Raw genomic sequence first — 16217 nt, 5'->3', positions numbered from 1 at the left:
TTTTCTCCTTTGATTCTATCTTTGATCAGTGGAAATACTACTAGTGAAGGATATTAAGTGTCTGTATTAGCTAGAGAAGAAGTTGTTGGTGGGTCTATGATCAGGATGAGGAGTAAAAAAGGCAATCTGCTCCTCACCCCCTACCCCATAAAGCTCTATTGAGGTATAATGTACATTAAAATTCACCCATTTTAAGTGTACAGTTTAGGTTTTTAAAAAATAAATTTATATAGTTGTACCATTAATTGTGTGTTATTGGAGCGCATTTCATCACCCCAATAAGTTCAGTTGGGAGATTTTAAACCAACTATTTGGCTTGAATTTATCGCGAAGCGGAGGTAACACACGTGGCATAAACTCTAGTCCCAAACACACTATCTCTCTCTAGGACACACTCCTCTCCCCCCAGTTCAGCCCTTAGGCAGTGTAACCTTTCTGGGATTTTGGGTTCACGTGTATGTTTCCCAGTACACCCTCTTGGCTTTCACAGGCCTCTTGTTTTTGTTTGTGCTGCACAGTATATGAGCACCTAGGATAGCCAGGTACATCTTCCTTCCCCACCTCCTGACAAACAGCCTGGCAAGATAGGTTTAACTGTCAGGATTTTTACTTTCTTGTTATATATCTCCCTTTCCAAATTGTTTTGCTAATTCTTTTAAATGATTCTTATTTTTTTAACTTAGAACTTTTAGATCCACACCAGAAAACTTTCTCTGGTTGTCTAGTCTCCCATATAATCAGAAATGGAAGCTGTCGTATTTATTCTTAAAAGCATTTTTTTTCAATTTTAAATTAATATTGTAGTCCCACTTTATCCATGGTTTTGTTTCCCATGCTTTTGTTTCCCATGCTTTCAGTTACTTGTGGTAAACTTCAGTTTGAAAATATTAAGTGGAAAATTCTAGAAATAAACAATTTATAAGTTTTAAATTGCCTGCCATTCTGAGTAGCATGATGAAATCTTGAGTTATCTTGTTGCATCCTGCTGGGATGTGAATCATCCCTTTGTCCAGAGTCTCCACGCTGTATATGATCCCTGCCCATTGGTCACTGAGTAGCCCTCTCAATGATCAGATACACTGTAGGCGTATAACAGTGCTTGTGTTCAAATTATTCTTATTTTACTTAATAATGGCCCCAAAGTGCAAGAGTAGTGATGCTGGCAATTCAGATGTGTCAAAGAGGAAAAGGTGAAAGTTCTCAACTTTATAAAGCATTGTATCATCTCACATCATCACAGGAAGGGTGAGTACAGTATAATAAGGTTTTGAGAGAGACCACGTCCACACAACTTTCATTACAATATGTTATTATAATTGCTCTATTTTATTATATTATTATTAATCTCTTACTGTGCCTCATTTATAAATTAAACTTTATCATAGGAACGTATATATAGGAAAAAAACAGCATATGTAGAATTTGTTACTATCCACAGTTTCAGGAACCTGCTGAGCATCTTGAACATATCCCTCCATGGGTAAGGGAGGAGTACTGTATTCAGAATATTTCAGCAGTTTTCTGGATCAGCAGAAACTGAGGAGGAAACTGAATGGCTGGTTTGTAGTCAGAGACTGACAGGCAACACCAGCATGTGATAACAGCACACGGTCATCATCTGTCTGTCGATCTGTTCCATCTGTCAAGAGTAGTTCAGATATGTCAGTGTAGAGACTGCAGGTGATGAAATTCAAATGTAGAAAAGGCAAAAGGTGATGGAACACAATTTTGACTTGGGTTTATAGGATGTTAGAGCTGGAAAGCATTTTGGAAATTAGTTAAATCCAGAAGTTTTCTAACTGTGGTTCTGCAGAAGTATTGGGTTGGCCAAAAAGTTTGTTTGTTTTTTTCCATGAGATGGCTCTGGTAGTGCTTAATTGTCTTTAACTTAATTTGAAGCAAATTTGTTAGATTGCATTGTGACAGCTGTCATATCAACACACATTAAAAAAAGCATCAAAATTGGTAAATTTTTGTCTAGCCATTTTAATATTGAAATAGAAGAAAACACACAACATTTTTGGCATATTATGCTTTATTATTTCAAGAAAGGTAAAAATGCAACTGAAATCCAAAAAAAGTATTGTGCAATATATGGAGAAGGTGCTGTGACTGATTGAATATGTCAAAAGTGGTTTGCAAACTGTGCTGGAGATTTCTTGTTGGATGATGCTCCGTGGTTGGGTAGACCAGTTGAAGCTGATAGTGATCAAGTTGAGACATTAATTGAGAACAGTCAATGTTATACCACACAGGAGATAGTTGATATATTCAAAATATCTAAATCAATAAAGTTATTGGTAAAAATGAAAAATGTGTCTTTTATTTTACAGAAAAAACTAAACAAATTTTTTGGCCAACCCAACAACTTAGGTGATGTGGGACCCTCACCACCCAGTCAGTTAGCTTAGTTGTGATATGAATGTCTTCTATATTAGGGACTAGCAAGTGGTTATGAGCTTAGGCCCTGGAATCAGCTTGTGCAGTGGCCTATCTTTGAGATCTAGATCTTCCCTTTATTGGCTCTTTGATGCTGGGAAGTTGATCTTTCATCTCTTGGAGGTTCAGTTTTCTTATTTATAAAGTGAGCATCACAACACATACCTATGCTGGTTGTTGTGAGGAATAAATCATGATAATGAAAAAAATATCAATAGGTAACATTACTTGCAATGTGCTAGGTTCTTTTCTGAGTTCTTTGCATGCATTAATCAAAGTTTTATTACAGATGAGAAACCTGAAGCACAGAGAGGTTGACTTGCCCAGAATTACAGTTGGCAATCAGTGGCACTAGGACTGGATTCCAAATATGGCCACAATCTTGACTGCAGTACTCTTGTGCCTCTCATCATGGATAATAAAATATTGGGAACTCTAATATATTGAGCATTTGCCATGTGCAAGGCACTATGCTAAAAAAACTTTTCATGGATTATTGTAATGCATTTCCTACAGCAAGTCTTTTAGTTGTGGCATGTTATTATTTACGCTCATTTTACAAATAAGAAAACTGGGGCTTAGTGACCTTGGTGAAGGTCATCTAGTTTGTAAGTTTGGAGTTGAATCTGAGCCAGCCATCACATGGTCTCTCTTGCAGGAGATTAAGCACAGTATGTGGCACACAGCAGCAGACACAGCTTTGAGACTGCACAGGGTCCTGTGCTAAGAAGGACAGTGTACTTAGTGCAATGCTCTATCTTTGCTTGTCTTAAAGTTCATCATTGTTTATCTTTGAACTTGTGTTTCGTAAGCTGAGTTTGATGGGACAATGGAGCATATGCATGAGCTGGGTGGCAGAGGGCAAGTGGGACTGTTGTCCAGTAGCCATCCATGCATGCAGTATATAGTGTATACATAGCAGCTGGCTCTGCATATATGTGCATGCCTTGGGGCAGATCAGGGTGCCATGGGACCCTATGGGGGTGGCTGGACCTGGCTTTCTGCTCATATTGGTGGTGGAATAGATGGCAGCAGCAACAGAAGTAGAGGTGGCAGTGGTTGTGGCCACAGGAGATAGATGAGTTCCACGTGGGGTCAGCACCAAGACCCTGGGTGGAAGGCTTGCTTGCTCTTTGTCCCTATAGCACATCTCTGAGCACCAGAACAGGAATTGCGTGCTCAGGCAGTAAACTGTCAGTAAACCATTAAAAAATAAGAGCATACACATGGACATTGCAATAAAGTACATCAAAGCATTATTAAAAGTCTTCAAAGATTTAGAATTTCTGGTCATGAAAAATGCTGCTACATTGCAAAGCAAACATTCATAAGCTTAGAAATAGAAATTTATATTGGATTTAGAAAACTTATTTCTCAGTGATAAAAAGTAGAGTGAAATCTTGCCATTTGTGACATCATGGGTGGACCTAGAAGTGGACTAAGTTAGACAGGGAAAGACAAATACTAAATGATTTCACTTATTTCTGGAATATAAAAAAACCCCAAACCCAAAAAATTAATAAAACAAAGCAGATACAGAGAACAAACTGATGGTTGCCAGAGGGGTGGGGTGGGGGTGGGTGGGTAAAAAACCCACTTTTCATTTGAAGTTTCATATGAACCAATTATTATGAGGAAGACAATTTTATAATTAATTTCCTCCTTGTAATTGAAGATACAGTGACAGAATTCCTAAACAAGCATTTTGAATTATGTACAAAATCATGAAGTACATTTTGGTTCCTTATACAACATAGACAAATTATAGGAAATGTCAGAGGAAGCATTAAAATGCCATTGTATATATTTGCATTTAAAATAAAGACTTACACGCATCTGATATGTATGAGGGGCTAAATATTTTTAGAGAGCTTGTTCCATGAGATTCATGAGCTCTAGATATACTCAAATTTATGTTTCAAATTAATTTATCAGAAATTTATCCTAATGGTGTCATAGTCTACAACATTCTCTTAACAGCTCCAGTAACAATTGCATCAGCAGAAAGTTCCTTCTCAATGTTAAAAAAATTATTAGAAATGATCTGCAATCTTTTATTTGTCTAGACTGTTAAATGTCACTTTCAGTTATATTGATCAAAAATGAAATTGCTAAAAGTATACATTTTGGTGAACCAATGAATGAAATTGAAAAAAGTAAGTCAGAAAAATCTTTTGACCAATCAAGTTATCATACTAATAAAGCATTTATTGTATTATATAAATTGTGAAGCCAAAATTTTTATAAATTTTTTTGTAATTTTTTAGTTGGTTGTTATCTGTGTATCAGAATTATTACTATGTTTTATAAGTAATAAAATATTTTTAAAAGAAGAGCTTTATATTTTGGTACCATTTATGGCACTTTCCCCTGCTTTTTGACTAGAGGGTCCAATTTTTATTTTGCACTTGGTCCTGTATCTTCCATCCCAGTCTTGCACACATCCACATGCAGATCACTCTTCAATGGAGCACCTTGTAACTGACAGGAACCATGGTATTTCAGGAACCCATTTCCTGTTCCTGAACCTGGAGTGATTGCTGGAGACATCTCTTCTTCATTTTTAAGAGTATTTTAAATTAATTAATAAATATGGCTATTTATTATAATATTTAACAATACAATAATGAATATAATTGATATTATTAACAAAATGTTAATTTACTTTAATTAATTATTGTTTCCTTTCCTTACTTTTTTCTTTGCTTTGCCTTCAGGATTTTATTTCCCCTTTCATCCATACGATCCAGGTATAGGAGGCTTTCCTGGGCTGACTCTGCTTCCATCCTGAATGCACTTAAAGGCCGTACTTAACACTTTATAGTAACAGCATTACCCAGGACACAGCCATCTTCACAGAGGAATGCGTGAAACATGTTGTGAATAGATGGGACAGGTAATCCTTACATATAACACACAGGGAATATGATAAGATCTCCCATATCAGTAGTTTGTCCTTGCCCTGAAAGTTCCTTCTCTGTCTAGCTGGTTTATCACAATTTTTTTCTCCACATGGTCTCTCGAGAACCCTTTTAAAGCCCTAAACAAGACAGATCTAGCCCTGAGCTTGCATACATATGTGAACCAAAGGCAAGCGGTGAGCCTGTCTGTGAGAACCTGCTGCTCTCAGACTTGCCTCTTGGTTCAGGGAGGGCTCATTCTGCATTCCAAAAAGTTTCTAAAATTTCTTCTGGCAAAAGCATGTTTCATCCTAGGGTATAATTCTTCTCCATTTTCTTTTTGGCTTCTCCACTTACCTTTCATTGTTTTTCTTCCAAATTCTGCAAAGTTACCCTCAGACTCTATTTCCTTTTCTCTTACTCAGTTCTGTTTGTGAGTCAAAAGTACTTTCAGTAGTTTCACAAATATTTGTGCTTTGTGCTTAGATTCTTAATAAAGATTTATTGCAAGAATGAGCCCCAGGATTGGAAGGGCTCCAGATAATTTAGTCATTTAACCTTTGATTTTCAGAAATGAAAATTCCATTTTTCAAGAGTCATTTTTATCTCAGGCAGCTGTTATTATTAGAAAGCTCTTCTGTTAAACCAAAATATACTCCTTTTCCAGTATCAAGGAAAAGAAAAGGTCTACTTTAAAGAATAAACTTATGCAAAAGAAAGAGCTCTCATTTTCCAAGCCCTTGGAAGATTCTACAAACTTCTCCTGACTTCTTAACCTTTAAAATTTTTCAAGAATTTGATTTAAAATTGTCTAATTGTTATTAAATACTGTTAACATATGTTAATTTTTAATAGTTTTGAGTATTTGTTATTGCATGAGATTAGGAAAATTTTTGTAGGATGAGAGTAACTACCACTTACAATATCATTCTATTGCATAAATGAATTTTCACTTCCCCAAACTGACATTCCCACCAAGTGTTTTAAATATGGTGAGTGGATGAGGTGAGACTTTACATGTAAAGTGCTATGGTAATTGGGGTGCTTTCTGAAAACCTGATGGACAAAAAATAATAGACACGACCAAATTTTGGACACAATCAATTCAATTTTGTTGCTTTTATTGGGCAGATTTCATGATTACATGTGAAGATTTGAAACAGTTACATTGACAGCTGTAGTATATCCTAAAAGTTCAAAGATACCCACATAGGAAGAAAAAGAGCAATGCCCACCAGGATGTCTATTTAGATACAGCTCAACATTCAGACTCAGGAGACAGCCATGGGCAGGAGGCCACTTAGAATGTGAGGAGCCGCAGGTGCCAGTGGGCTGTGCAGGCATTCCTCTGGCCTGTGCCCACGCACCACTCAACAGATATGCAGGAAACTTCTTAGGTATAAGCTCTGGAGCAAAGAGATGCACACAGGGCAAGTGAGGGGCATGCCTAAGCTTAAAAGCCTCATATCCCACGGAGCCCACCACTCCATGCCTATAGCCTCTAAGATCCCAGTTACCAGGATCTCTCTTGCTCAGGGAAGCCCAAAGTATGGTGTCCCTCCTCATCACGTATTTATAATTTACTTACAACTCCTCTCAATCTGATGCAAGTTACCACTCAATGATTTTCTTTCTTTCTCATAAGCAGTGTTGCCTAGAACCACATTTGACGTTTGACTCTTCCCAGTTTATCAGGGGAATAGAGCTAGGAAGTTAACTCAGGACAAAATTCTCTTGCAGAAAAGCAAAGGGTTTCATTAGCCCTTTACCCACAATATGTATCTACAAATGAAAGATAACAGAGGAGCAGACTATGTGTTGAGTGCATACTCTGGTTAACAAAATATATACTTCAATTTACTTGAAATTTCATTTTAGTTTTACCATTACTCACTAGCTCTTAAACCTGATGGAGGCAAAGCTAGATTGATGTTTAGTGATTACATATAAAGAATCATTCCAAACTCAGAAACTCAAGAATATTCCAAAACCAATGAATTCCAAGTTCATTGTTAGAAACGTTTGCCAAATGGCTATCATGTGTGGTGCACATCCAAATGAGTATACATTTTTTTAAAAGGGAGTTTTTATTGTGTATTCAAGTACATCAATGTTAGGAACATTTTATTAACTTAATTATGAAAATAAGTTTCCTTCTGAAACTGTAGTATATAAAAATCTAATGTGTACTACTTTTTTCTTATGAAGTAAAGAACTTATGAATTGTTTGGTAAATTCAAGTGCAACAAATATGATTCATTACAGATTTATTTTATTGAATAAGGAGATTCAGTCCTGCTAAGGAACTTAATATAATCATCCAACTCCAGTAGGAATTAATAAGCAATACAAATAAATCTTCACTTTGTGAGATAAAAATATTTTTCCTAATTACAAAACTAATGTTTCTTTAAATCTGATGTTAAAAAGTTATCAGCCTAAAACACTGGCTTACAAGATCATTATTTACAATTTTCCCTTTTCTAAAAGTATTATGTCTTTAAAAATTAAATTAGGGTCAATTTGCATTAATATGTTTTTATAAGTACATTAAATTTACTAAATTCATTGGAATGGCTGTGCTGTCCTTATTTACCAAACTAAAAACTGATAGGAAAAACTGCACACATAATTTGAATGGCTAGAAAAATTGTCAGTATGTAAACCATGTCCTGGGCATAAGATTGGCACTTTTAAATGCTTTAGTAATCCTTGGTATGCCGGGATGATTTAGCATTAGGAGGAGTTTCAGATAGACTGTCCTTCCACATATGATGCTTCAGCTTCGGTGCTCCTTCTCAGTTTCAGCCTGGACTTCATTTGCTTTCTCTCGCCCTCTGAAAGAGGCCATGCAAGTATCCATGCCCAGGTACTCAGCAAGGACAAATAACATGTTTGGAGATATTAGTCTAGGGAAAAAGCATAGGAAAGACTCATAATCCTTTTACAGGAGTCAGAGAGACTTCTTTGCAATGGTTACCTTTGAATTGCACCAAGTGTGACATCCTGATTCATGCTGTGGATGCATCACTAGATGAAAGGGATGAACAAAGGAATGCTATGTCACCTATGCTGAGTGCAGTCCTACATCCTGGGAGTTTGGAAAAATCCCAGTATAATATCCATATATTATACTCACTGAGTTCTGTAGAAAAACTATGTACATTCTTATTTACTAGACTAACAAATGGTAGCAAAAATGAGAAAGAAAACCAGACTAATTTAAGCAGAATGTCTTGGGGTAAGGTCCAGGAGTCAGTTTTAATGTTCTCCAGGTGATTTCAGTGTACACCTGCGGTTGAGAACCATTCGTTGCTTTAGTTCCTTGAAGACAGAGGAGCTGCACCTTCAACTTAGTTATGCTTAGATCAGCTCAGTTCTGCTCAACTCAACTCAACCTAGCAAATATTTATTGTGTGCCGTACTCTGTATTAGGTACTGTACTAAGCCTGGAGCTTGGAGCTGGCAACAATTCAGGAAATGTGTCCTGTTCTCAGGAAGCATGCAATCTAGCAATGAGGATAGATGTTATATAAGCAACCATAGGTGTGATGAGTGCTACATAAGTCATCAAGGCATCAGAAACTTTGACAGAGCTGCTTAGTCAGGACACCTCTTAAGTATGGATGAATAGGAGGTGCCATGTTATAACTTCCTGTGTGTGTACATGTTCAGTGAATGCATGAACAAACCCAACATGTCACAAAACTATTCTGAATAAGATAAATATAGTAACAAAAGTTCTAGAGTTATTAACAATTTTATAAAAGTGAATCACTGGTTGTTTTTTCTACTGTGTCAGTAATTTGCAGCAGGGCAGGAGTATATCCTGATGGTCAGAGTTTAAGATGTGTAATTGACTTAAAATTTTGGTTTGCAACTTTGTTCCTGCATTTAGTTGCTTAACTCTGCACAGATTACTTATTGTCATTAAGTCCCAGATTCCCTAAGTGTGAAGCATGCAAAGCTATCCCACAGGCTGGCACATATAGGCACATGGTGAATATTGTTATTCTCTTTTCTCTACAGAGAAGACAGTAGACCTGGGCCAAATTCATCCACAAATACTCTGGAACTCACGGCATTGACTTGCATGAAGTTGTAGGTGTTCTTTTGCTAAAGGAAACAATGAACTTGCCAGACATCTTTAATATTTTTCTAGCAATACAATCAGGTTTTATGTTCTTTGTTTTCAAAATAAAATCCTTCATTAGTAGAACCAAACAAATTAACCAATAACAACAACAACAACAAAAACAACAACAATAATAATTTGGGTGCTATTTGTTTCTCTTGAAGTAAATAATTTGTACTCTTTGAGGCCTGATAGATGGTTGACTGTTCTCAGTGTCTGAAAAAACCAAGATACAGCTAGCAGTAGTCCAATAAATTGTCTTTGCCCTGTGAAAGTTCTTCCTTTTACGATTTAAAAAATATAAAATTGTTTTCTAGCAAAAGAGGTAGCAATGATAGGACAATTTTTAAAAAATAACCAAAATGATAGAGAAGTCATTATTAACTTACTGTTTAAGGATCAATGCAAAATACATAAATCTGGGCATTATTAAGTAAAGTTGTTCCTCTAAAATAGCATTTATAATTTTTTGGGCCACATACTCTGGCTCCAGTAAAGGCAACAGAAATGGGTACCTGGAATAAAAATAAAGAATTATATAATCAGAGTGTTATTTTAGTTGTCATCATGAGCATTCATTATTAACTTTAAGATATAGGGTTTTAACAATAGCTTGGACAAGGGTTTGATCTCCAAAACATGTAAAGATCTCATACAACTCAACACCAGGAAGACAAACAATCCAATTAAAAAGTGGGGAAAGGACCTGAGAAGACACTTCTCCAAGGAGAACATACAGGGGACACATAGGCATATGAAATATCACCAGTCATCAAAGAGATGCAAATTAAAACCACAATGAGCTATCACCTCACACTAGTCAGAAAGGCCATCTTTAACAAATCAACAAAAAGCAAGTGCAGGCAAGGATGTGGAGAAAAGGGAATCCTAGTGCACTGTTGGCGGGAATGCAGACTGGTGCAGCCACTGTGGAAAAGAGTATGGAATTTCCTCAAAAAACAAAACAAAACAAAAAAAAAACCTGAACTAAAAATGGAACTGCCTTTTGATTTAGCAATTCCTCTGCTGGGAATATACCTGAAGAATCCTGAAACACCAATTCAAAAGAATCTATGCACCCCTATGTTCATAGCAGTGTTATTTACAATATCCAAGTGCTGGAAACAGCCTAAGTGCCCATCAGTAAATGAGTGGATTAAAAAACTGTGATACATTTACACAATGGAGTACTATGCAGCAGAAAGAAAGAAAGAACTCCTACCTTTTGTGACAGCATGCATGGAACTGGAGAGTATTATGCTAAGTGAAATAAGTCAGGCAGCAAAAAACAAATACCATATGATCTCACCTATAAGAGAAACCTAATGTACAAAACAAACATACAAGCAAAATAGAAACAGAGGCAAGGAAATAAGGAACAGACTGACAGTGACCAGAGGGGTGGGGGTAGGGGGAAAGAAGGGGAATGGTCTAGTCAAGGACAGGTATAAATGGCCCATGGACATGGACAATAGGACGGGGATTGACTGTGGGAATGGGGGGTGGGCAGGACAGGGGAGAGTAATGGGAAAATTGGGACAACAGTAATAGAACAACAATAAAAAAAAAAAAAGAAAAGCCACACTATAAGTAAAACATGTGGAACAGGGTATATTGGTACAGCCATCTTTGAATAATCTGCCACACCCATACCCTGTATTTACCTCTATGTTAGCATTTAGTAAAGTATGTTTTAATAAAAGAAAATAGCTGTAAATATTCAAACAAAATATAAATATTAGGAACTGCATTGTATTTTCTCTCATGTCCAATATTTGGGACCAGTGCTAATACATTTAATTTTTTAGAGTGAAATCACTGCCTTTATTGATTTTCTGCTATATGATGGGTTGGATTTATAAAAGGAATTGCTTTTAGATTTTTCCTTCCCTCATCTTCAACCCAAATTCAAGTAATTGTTCTATTATTAAGAAGCAAAATTGCCAAAAATTATTTTATCAAAAAATCTTGAGTATATATAATGTGTCTATATTTTAGGTAGACCATTTTTACAGCATTAAGCAGAACTAGATGTTGGTAAAAATCAATTGGAGTTGAAATAGGATGAGCATATGAATAAAACTCCCAAAAGACATTACTTTGACAGTTTATACTTTTATTCTATGTTTCTCTATTACTTGAACCACACCTCCTCAAGAAATTCTGTTTATCAAAGCTGATGTGAAATGTGATTGACTCCCTAAAGTTGATTGTTGGTAATCAGTATTTATATTTTACACTACTAAAAGTTCCATAGGGTTATATACTAAAGAGCTCCACCACTTATTAAAAGATAGTTAAAAAAAATACAAATGACCAACATGTACATAAAAAGTTTCTCAACATCACTAATAATTAGGGAAATGCAAAGCAAAACCACAATTAAATATCACCCCACACCTGTTAGAACGACTGTTATCAAAAAGACAAGAGATAAGTGTTGGCAAAAATATGGAGAAAAGAGAACACTTGTACACTGCTGGTGGGATTGTAAATTGGTTTAGCCTATGGAAAAACATGGATGTTCCTTAACAAATCAAAAGTAGAACTACCGTATGACCCAGAAATCTGGGTATATATCAGGATCTCATAGAGATATATGCTCTCAGTGTTCATTGCAGTACTATTTACACTAGCCAAGATATGGAAATCCTTTTCTTTGTAACAACTTGGATGAACCTCGATGGCATTATGCAAAGTGAAATAATCAGACAGAGAAAGAAGAATACTGCATCACTTATATGTGGAATCTAAAAAGCCAAAGTCAGAGAAACAGAGGCTAGGAGATGGGGGGAATAGGCAGATAGAGATTAAAGTTATAAGATTACCAAGATCTGGGGATCTAATGTACAGCATGGTGACTATAGCTATTAACACTGTGTATATACTTGAATGTTGCTAAGAGAGCAGATCTTAAGTGTGCTCATCACAAAAAAGAAGTGGTAATAAGCTAAAGCTATCAAGACAATTATTTTACAATATAAAGTCTCAAATCAACATGTTTGTACATTATATGAGCTTGCTTCCTCTGTCAAATGTTAATTGACTATAAAGATGTGGGTTTATTTCTGGGCTTTCTATTCAAGTCCATTGATCTATGTTTCTATTTTATGCCAGTATCATGCCATTTTGATTACTATGGCCTTATAATTTTATATTAAGTAATGTGATTCCTCCAACTTTGTTCTTTTTCAAGGTTGCTGTTTCTGTTTGGGGCCTTTTGCTTTTCCATATACATTTTTGAAATATTTGTTCTAGTTCTGTTAAATACACCATTAGTATCTTGATAGGAATCACAATGAATCTATAGATTGCTTTCGGTAGTATGGACATTTTAATGATGTTAATTTATCCTATTCACGAGCATGGTATATACTTCCACTTTTTTAGATCTTCTTTGATTTCTTTCTTTAGCGTCTTAAAATTTTCTGAGTACAGGTCTTTTACATTCTTGGTTATTTCTTCTTGAAGCAATTGAGAGCGGGATTGTTTTCTTAATTTTTCTTTCTGTTAGTTTGTTATTAGCATATAAAACACAACTGATTTCTGGATATTAATTTTGTATCCTACTACTTTGCTGAATTCATTTATCAGTTCTAGTAGTTTCTTGGTGGAATCCTTGTAGTTCTCTATGTACAGTATCATGCCATCTATAAACAAATGACAGTTTTATTTTTTCCTTTCTAATTTGGATGTCTTTTATTTCTTCTACTGGTCTGATTGCTATGGCTATGGCTTCCAGTACTATGTTGAATAAGAGAGGTGAAAGTGGACATCTCTGTCTATTCTTGCTCTACAGGGAACACTTGTAGTTTTTGCCCATTGAGTATGATGCTGGCAGAGAGGCTGTCATATGGCCTTTATTATGTTCAGGTATGTTTCATCTATTCCCACTTTTCTGAGAGTTTTTATCAAAAACAGGCACTATTTTATCAAATGCTTTTTCTGCATCTATTCATAAGATCACGTGGTTTTTATCCTTCATTTTATGTGATGAATCACATTTATTAATTTACAAATGTTGTACCAAGATTGCATTCCCAGAAAAAAACCCACTAGATCATGGTGTATAATCTTTTTGATGTATTTTTGTTTTGTGTGCTAATATTTTGTTGAGGATTTTAGCATCTATGTTCATCAGGAATATTGGCCTATGATTTTCTTTTTTCTTTTTGTAGTATCTTTATCTGATTGTGGAATTAGGATAATGCTGGCCTCATAAAATGGGCTTGGGCTTGGGAGTCTTCCCTCTTGAATTTTTTAGAGTAATTTGAGAAGAAAAGGTGCTAGTTCTTCTCAGAATGTTTGGTAGAATTCACCTGTGAAGCCATCCAGTCCAGGGCTTTTATTTGTTGGGAGTTTTTTGGTTACTGCTTCTGTGTCACCAGGTGCAATATGTCTATTCAAATTCTCTGATTCTTCCTGACTTAGTTTTGGCATACATTATGTTTCTAGTAATTTATCCATTTTATCCACGTTCTCCAATTTATTGGCATCTAGTTGTTCATATTATTTTCTTGCAATCCTTGGTATTTCTTTGGTATTAGTTGTTATTTCTCTGCTTTCATTTCTAATTTTATTTATTTGGGTCCTCTCTTTTTTTGTTTTGATGAGTCTGGTTAAAGGCTTGTCAATCTTGTTTATATTTTCAAAGAATCAGCTCTTGGATTTATTGCTCTTTTGTATCATTTTTTTTTTTTTACTTTATTTCATTTATTTATACTCTGATCTTTTTTAGTACCTTCTTTCTATTCACTTTGGCTTTTTTTTTTTTTTTAGGTTTCTTTAAGTGTGAAGTTAGATTATTTATTTGAGTTCTTTATTGTTTCTTGAGATATGCCTGTAACGCCATGATTTCTCTCTTAGGACTGCTTTCCCTGTGTCCTACAGATATTTTTTTCATTTTCATTTATTTTAAGGTGTTTTGTGATCTCTTTCTTGATCTCACTGTTGATCCATTCATTGTTTGATAACATGTTATTTAGTTTTCATGTCTTTGTGTATTTTTCAGTTTTCATATTGTGATTGATTTCTAGTTTCAAAGCCCTGTGGTCAGAGAAGATGCTTAATATGATTTCAATCTTCTTAAATTTATTGGGACTTGTTTTGTGTCCTAACATATAGTTTATCCTAGAAACATTCCATGTGCACTTGAAAAGAATGTATATTCTTCTGTTTTGGCATGAAATGCTCTGCAGATATCAATTAAATCCATTTGATCTAGTGTATGATCTAAGGCCACAGTCTCCTTGTTGATTTTCTGTCTGGAAGACTTAACCATTGAAGTCAATGGGGTGTTAAAATCCCTGACTGTGACTGTATTTCTTTCATCTCTCCCTTTATGTCCATCAAGATTTGCTTTACATTTTTAGGTGCTCCTATGCTGGGTGCATAAATGTTTACTAGGGTTTTATCCTCTCGTTGATTGTTCCCTTTATCGTTATGTAGTGCTCTTCTTTATCTTTGACTGTAGTTTGGTTTTAAAGTCTATTTTGTTGGATATTAGTATTGCTACCCCAGATATTTTTCCTTATCATTTACATGAAATATCTTTTTCATCCCTTTATTTTTAGTCTGTGTGTAACTTTTGTTCTGAGGTGGGTCTCTTGGAGAAAGCCTATATATGGGTCTTATTTTCTTATCCATTCAGCTACCCTATGAACTTTGATTATAGCATTTAAGCCATTTAGATTTAAGGTGCTTATTGGTAGATATGTACTTATTGTTATTTTATTCTTAACTATTTTCCTTGACTTTTATTTTTATTTTTCTCTTAAAGCAAGCCCTATAACATTTGTTGCCATACTGGTTTGCTAGTAACCAACTCCTTTAGCTTTTTCTTGTCTGGGAAGCTGTTTATTTCTCCTTCAATATTAGATCGTGGCCTTGCTGGCTAAAGTAGCCTTGGTTGTTGTTCCTTGCTCTTCATCACCTTGAATATTTCATGCCACTCCCTTCTGGCCTGAAATGTTTCTGTTGAGTAATCGAATGACAGTCTAATTGGTGATCCCTATTAGGTAACTACTTGTTTTTCTCTTGTGGCTTTAGGATTATCTCCTTGTCTTTAAGCTTTGCCATTTAATTATGATGTGTCTTGAAATGGGCTTCCTTGGGTCCATCTTGTTTAGGCTCCGCACTTTCTGGATTTCTGGGTCTTTTTCCTTCACCACCTTAGGGAAGTTTTCGGTCATTATTTCTTCACATAGGTTCTCAATCCCTTGCTCATTCTCTTCTCGTTTCTATGGTGTGGATGTTGTTATGCTTCATGTTGACCCAAAGGTTTCTTAAACTCTCCTCATTTTAAAAATTATTATTATTATTTTTGCTGTCCTGCTTCGTTGTTTTCTTTCTACTTTGTCTTCTAAATATCTGATTCAATCCTCTGCTTCATCTAACCCACTATTTATTTCTTCCAGTGTATTATTTATTTCAGATATTGCATTCTTTCAGACTAGTCATTTTTTATGATTTCTATGAGTTTTTACATACTGTTGAGCATCCTTATAATCATTACTCTAAACTCTATATATGTTAAATTGCTTGCCTCCATTTCATTTAGTTCTTCTTGGAGAATTCTTTTGTTCTTTCATTTGAGGCCTGTTTCTTTGTTCCCATTCTGACTTCCGTTATAGGTTTGTTTCTATGTATTAAGCAGATCTGCAAAGACTTGTTCAGACCTATATCAGACACTGCCTATGACTAGCCCTGGGCAACATGTTTGGAGCTATCAGTGATCCACAGCT

At 35.4% G+C, this 16217-nt stretch overlaps 1 protein-coding gene across 3 annotated transcripts in view; it reads right to left on the bottom strand.

Annotated features, from left to right (window-relative positions):
- Window positions 1–6443: 6443 nt before the first annotated feature.
- The window catches only part of SDR16C5 (short chain dehydrogenase/reductase family 16C member 5), a 36368-nt gene continuing 26594 nt past the window's right edge, over window positions 6444–16217 (bottom strand). For all 3 annotated transcript variants that reach the window (XM_090282843.1, XM_090282844.1, XM_090282846.1), the window contains 2 exons: window positions 9864–9989; window positions 6444–8248 (listed from right to left, as the gene is read on the bottom strand). In XM_090282843.1, coding sequence (XP_090138969.1) covers window positions 8119–8248; window positions 9864–9989 — 256 coding nt within the window. In that variant the 3' untranslated portion in view covers window positions 6444–8118. The remainder of the gene's footprint in view (window positions 8249–9863; window positions 9990–16217) is intronic.

This window comes from Furipterus horrens, unplaced genomic scaffold (genome assembly GCF_987537825.1).
Source record: "Furipterus horrens unplaced genomic scaffold, mFurHor1.1.pri manual_scaffold_7, whole genome shotgun sequence".
NCBI lineage: Eukaryota > Metazoa > Chordata > Mammalia > Chiroptera > Furipteridae > Furipterus > Furipterus horrens.
The sequence above is the reverse complement of the archived record's forward strand: the minus strand, read 5'-3'. Positions and strand labels throughout refer to the sequence as shown.